Source organism: Anneissia japonica, unplaced genomic scaffold (genome assembly GCF_011630105.1).
Source record: "Anneissia japonica isolate Jap-2015-1 unplaced genomic scaffold, ASM1163010v1 scaffold9291_len582782_cov165, whole genome shotgun sequence".
Taxonomy (NCBI): Eukaryota; Metazoa; Echinodermata; class Crinoidea; order Comatulida; family Comatulidae; genus Anneissia; species Anneissia japonica.
In genome coordinates, this window is record NW_022710618.1 from 372,387 (window position 1) to 377,565 (window position 5,179).

Below are 5,179 nucleotides of genomic sequence, written 5' to 3' on the forward strand. Positions count from 1 at the left end.
GGGAAAAATTGTAAAAAAATGTACTAAAAAAAAAATTTGAAGAAAATTCTGGAGATTCAAATAAAGATTTTAGAACTTAAATAGAAGAGAGGAGAGTATCATCAGCTTTTGGACCCTCCCAAAATCTGGAGACCCAGTGGAAGATGTCCATATTTAAACATTGAACTTTACAGCACTTCCCGATGCACATATGACTAATTTCCTCAATTTGCAATGCGTTCAAAGAAATAAACCACCTATGCCAAGTCACATTAATGCAAAGATAAAAAACCTGGAAGAAAAACTATATTTTAGTAGCGACACATTAAAGTACTGTACAATAACATAGCAGAAATATTTAAGGGTATACTATCTTATTATATCGAACCTTCCTCTATTGTATAGAATTGTAAGGAATATGACTAACAACTAATACTAAAAATAATGCTGTAGTAAATCAGGGGTGGGTATAAAAATAGGTCGAAGGACAGTGAATTTTTTTATTCAACACTGAAGGCTGCATCCATTTCGAGAAATAGCTTCATGCACTGTTTTTATATTGCTTTATGTTCAGTGTTTATATAATTTTTACAAATGATCTGTGCCGGGCCTTAAATAAATGGGTGTTTTAGACAATGATGACTTTCAAGGGCCACTTTGCTTGTACTGCACACAGAATCTTCCTTGACGATTTGGTCAAACTCAAACTTCAATACAGAAAATATTATTATTATAACAACTAATGTTGTTCTCATAAATTATAGTATTATGACAGTAAACAATTTACTTAGCATCTTAATTGTTGGCTTATTTAATCCTATTAATGTTGTTATTATTATTATTATTATTACTGTTATTAATATTATTAATGTTGCTCTTATGAATATTATTATTAAAGTACACAGATATCGTATTATATGTTTTGTGTATGTATCCTGAGTACATAAGGATAACAGTTGGTCTGTCACTGAGTTGTTAACCAAGGTTTAACAAGAAATAAATAAATACAATAAAAACATTCATAGGATTATTAACTTCTCAATTATACTACTTTTTGCAATTTCACATATTTTTAGGGGTAAAAAATGTATGGTTTGGGTCTCAATCGAACTGTGGGCATGGGGTGGGGGTTAATACATTTGGTACACGTTATACAGAATTGGTATGTACTGTACTTTAATTCAAATGTTTTAAGTGACATTTAATCAGACTTTTAATAAGGTATCTTTAACTTGTCAATATGTAGAGCTTCTTGTTGTGACTAAACTTGTCTATAGTGTTTGCACTACAATTCAAGCATGTTTGTACAAAACCCAAACACAAAGCATTAGTTATCATTACACTGACCTGACTATTTGTACATAGAAAGAACTAATCATAATCATTACAAACCATCACATGACAAATTTAACCAACCAAAATCAGCCTGGTATGGGTATGACTACATTTAAACACAACCCTGGAGCACACTCTTCCTTTTGGCAGTCTTATCCAGGTTGATCATACGCAATTATTTCCACTTCTAACGTAGGAGTCAACCTTAACGCAGTAAGTACAGTATTAGTAATTAAGATAATAATGCATAAAGGACTATATAGTACTGTAGATGAACCCTGTATAGTATACACTGTGAAAGAAGATGTAAATCCTCATTATTTAATTTATTATTTTAGTTTATTATAAATTGAAGATTTACATATAATAGTGGTGTCATCCAGTGGCAGAGCTTGTTGGGCAATCACACCATAAACAAATATAAAAATATGCCAACACCAAGCCAACATATGTCTGTCACAGTCTGAAAGTGCCATTTCCAGCCATCCAGAGGTTGCTATTCTTAAATAAATCTCACTTGGAAATAGAACACCCTTTCAAACCCTTTTCCCAGCTCAGGCCTACAAGCTTAAATCCCCTTGTCGGACAGCTTAGCCCCCCCTCCCCAGAAAATACATAAACAGAAATAGACCTAATATTGATCTTTGCATTATTCTAATATTTATAGTACTGTAAATACATATGATTGGTACAACTTGTGATCCAGACACTTGGTCAAATAATGTGTTAACACTATAACAACACAAATGCTATAGGTCAGATATTCTGGTGCTACACACTTGTTCAACCTTATCACCCTTATATTTATCCATGTCCTTGTAATAATTAATAATTATAATTACTAAATCATATTTGCAGGATTACTTCAAGATGGCTACCGGTACCAGTAAATTGGATCAATTTCTGGAAAATGTTGAGGAGAAGGTCCTAGAGTGTGCCATATGCTTTAAGAGACTTAAAAATCCGAAATCACTAAACTGCCTCCATAGTTTCTGTTTGGCATGTCTGGAAGATTGGGTTAAGGCAAATGGTATGTCGACTTGCCCAACTTGCTCAAAATCATATTCCATTCCAGAGGGCGGGCTCCAGAAACTTCCACCAAATACATTTATAAATAACTTATTAGAAACTATTGAACAATTTTCAGAAAGAGATCAGATGAAATGTTTTTGTTCAAAAGAACAGGCAAAATACTACTGCCAGATATGCAGACATTACTTGTGCTCTACTTGTACTGACCATCACAAAATATTGCCAATGTCTGCAAATCACAAGCTATATTCAGTGGAGGACGTTCGATCAAAGACGCCTTTACAAATTGCATTGTTACATCCTCCAATTTGCTCTCTTCACAATGAGCCTTTAAAATTTTTTTGCTGCGTATGCAATGTTCCAATATGCATGCATTGTACAATTACAGACCACAAGGAGTGGAAGGAAATCATAAACCAATCAGCATTTCAGAAGCATTTCAAACATTTAAAGAAACTTCAGCAGCATTGGAAAAAGTTGCCAATGACTGCAAAAAAAAATTGCAAGGTGGCCTCAGAGCAGTTATTCAAGCAACTACAAAATTAAATCAAAGTAAAGATAAAAGTTTGAGCGATATTGACAATCATGTGCAGAAAATGCTTAAGGAAATCAAGGAGAATGGAGACAAATTAAAAAATGAAGTGCAGACAATCTACAAAGAGAAAAAGGAGATGTTAGATGTACAAATGGACGAACTAAAAAAAACAATATCTGATATAAATACAAAACTCAATTTTCTTAACCAATTATTAAAGAGTGATGAAGCTACAGCAATGCAATCAAGTGAAATAATAATTACAGCACTGGAGGACAGAATCGATGATCTGCCAGAAACAGAGACAAAAGATTATGAACAACTTAATTTCTATACCAATAAAAATCAGATTGAATCATTGCAAGCATGTGACATTGGGTATATATCTGAGATGAGGGCAGCAGACTGTTTAAAATTAAAGGAAAGGGAGGTAATAGTTTATGGAATTGAAGAAACAATCTTTGTGCACATAATAGGTGCAGAAGATATTGGTAATAAACTGAAGGCAACATGGAAAATACCTACAGGAGAAACCATAATTGGAGAGTTCTATAGAGACTGGTACACTATATATGCGACATTAAATTGCAGAGATCTAGGGATTTATGAACTAGATGTGAGAGCATATGGTGAATCAATCGAGAATTCACCAATGACGATCAAAGTAGAGCCTAAATTAGGATTAGTAAATACCATTAAAACAAACAAAAAAAATGTCAGAGATGTTTACAAGTGTGAAGATGGTTGCTTGCTGGTTTCATGTGGTACAAATGAAATACTCAAGTACAAGCAATCAGGAGAATATATTGGCAAGGTTACTATACCACAAGGTGTGGGAGCTAACAGAATATACAAAATGAAAAATGGTAACATAACATTCAGTGATTTAAAAAATAAATGCATTAAAGTGTGCAATATGAATGGTGAGCTGGTCAAATCAATTGGTCAGGGAGTATTGAAGTTTCCTACTGGTATCCATGTTGATGAAAAAGCAAATATAGTGTATGTAGGAGATTGGAATATTTGCTGTGTGTTCATGTTTGATATTGATAGTGGCCAAATGATAAGGAAGACAGGGTCACAAGGTAACCAAAGGGGTCAAATGGGTGGAGTCATCGATGTTACTCTTACAAGTGAAGGAAATCTTCTTGTATTGGAATATGACAACAGAAGATTACAATTGTTTGATAATGAAGGACATTTCAAAAAAGTACTTGTTGAAGCAGGTGATGAGAATGGTAAATTGATGAATCCATGTGGAGTAGTAGTTGATGAGGATGACAACATCATTATATCAAGTAATCACAAACTACAGCTATTCAGTAGTGATGGATATTTCTTACAAAGAATTGATGAAGAAGGTAGAATCACAAACCCACATGGATTATCTATCATTTCATATCATCCACTAAAAGTTGCAGTAGCAAATACAGGGGATGGAACTATAAAAATATTCAATTACCATTATAAAGATTGTCAGTTTTCTAATTTCATTATGAATGGAATGCCCTGTTGAACTTCCCAGAGTCAAAGGTCAACCATAATTAGTTTTAAGGTGTAGGTATAGTTCATAGGGATTCAAAATTATTTAATCGAATTAAATAACACCAAACAAAAAATCATAGCTTTAGCATGCATACTTTTAGCGCACATAAAAGCTTTATAGGCTCCACTTGGGGGGGGGGGGCATAATAAAAATAAAGAAAATCTTTTATTTTTTTCTGAAATTTACACTTTTTCTTGGCAGCAGGTGTGCTAACAATTAAATTATATTCTCACCTAATCAGCAATGGAGCCATTTTTTAACACTATAGGCCTACATATTAAACTGTATAATACTTAATAAATTCAATTATTTTATTAGTAAGTTTAAGTACATCTTAGGAAGGAAATATTTACTAGCTTTACTTTTTTACTAAGGCTAATAATTTAACTTATTGAAAAATACATATTAGGCAGTTAATGATTCTTATATTATTAGTTTTCTGGGTTCCACATTTGCTATGTTTAGGGTATGGAATAAAATCCTGTTTGCAGTTCACTATTCAGCAGTGAATTGAGTAAAGTGTATGGTATGAAAGGATGCCAGGGAAAAGTTTGACCAAATGGTAAATTGTGGATTATACAGAAATTTTTGGTGACATAACTATTACAAAATTCATTTATTAAAGTATGATATCCTACAGTCTTTTTTTTTTTTTAAATTTATATTACCTTTAATTATAAATAGATACATTTTCAATTGCAGATTGCATATTATAAATGTTTTCTAACTCATGTGCCAATGTAGCTATCAAC

The 5,179-nt window shown here is 32.6% G+C and overlaps 1 protein-coding gene across 1 annotated transcript; it reads left to right on the forward strand.

The window, feature by feature from the left end:
- The first annotated feature begins 1,448 nt into the window (after positions 1–1,448).
- On the forward strand, positions 1,449–5,100 carry LOC117107028 (E3 ubiquitin-protein ligase TRIM71-like). The gene is made up of 2 exons (XM_033248544.1): positions 1,449–1,527; positions 2,173–5,100. The coding sequence occupies exon 2, from the start codon at positions 2,697–2,699 to the stop codon at positions 4,395–4,397; it is 1,701 nt and encodes a 566-aa protein (XP_033104435.1). The 5' UTR covers positions 1,449–1,527; positions 2,173–2,696; the 3' UTR covers positions 4,398–5,100.
- Positions 5,101–5,179: the final 79 nt, after the last annotated feature.

Excerpts from the sequence above, each read along its gene's own strand:
- LOC117107028 (XM_033248544.1), top strand. The coding sequence starts at position 2,697 with ATGCAATGTTCCAATATGCATGCATTGTACAATTACAGACCACAAGGA.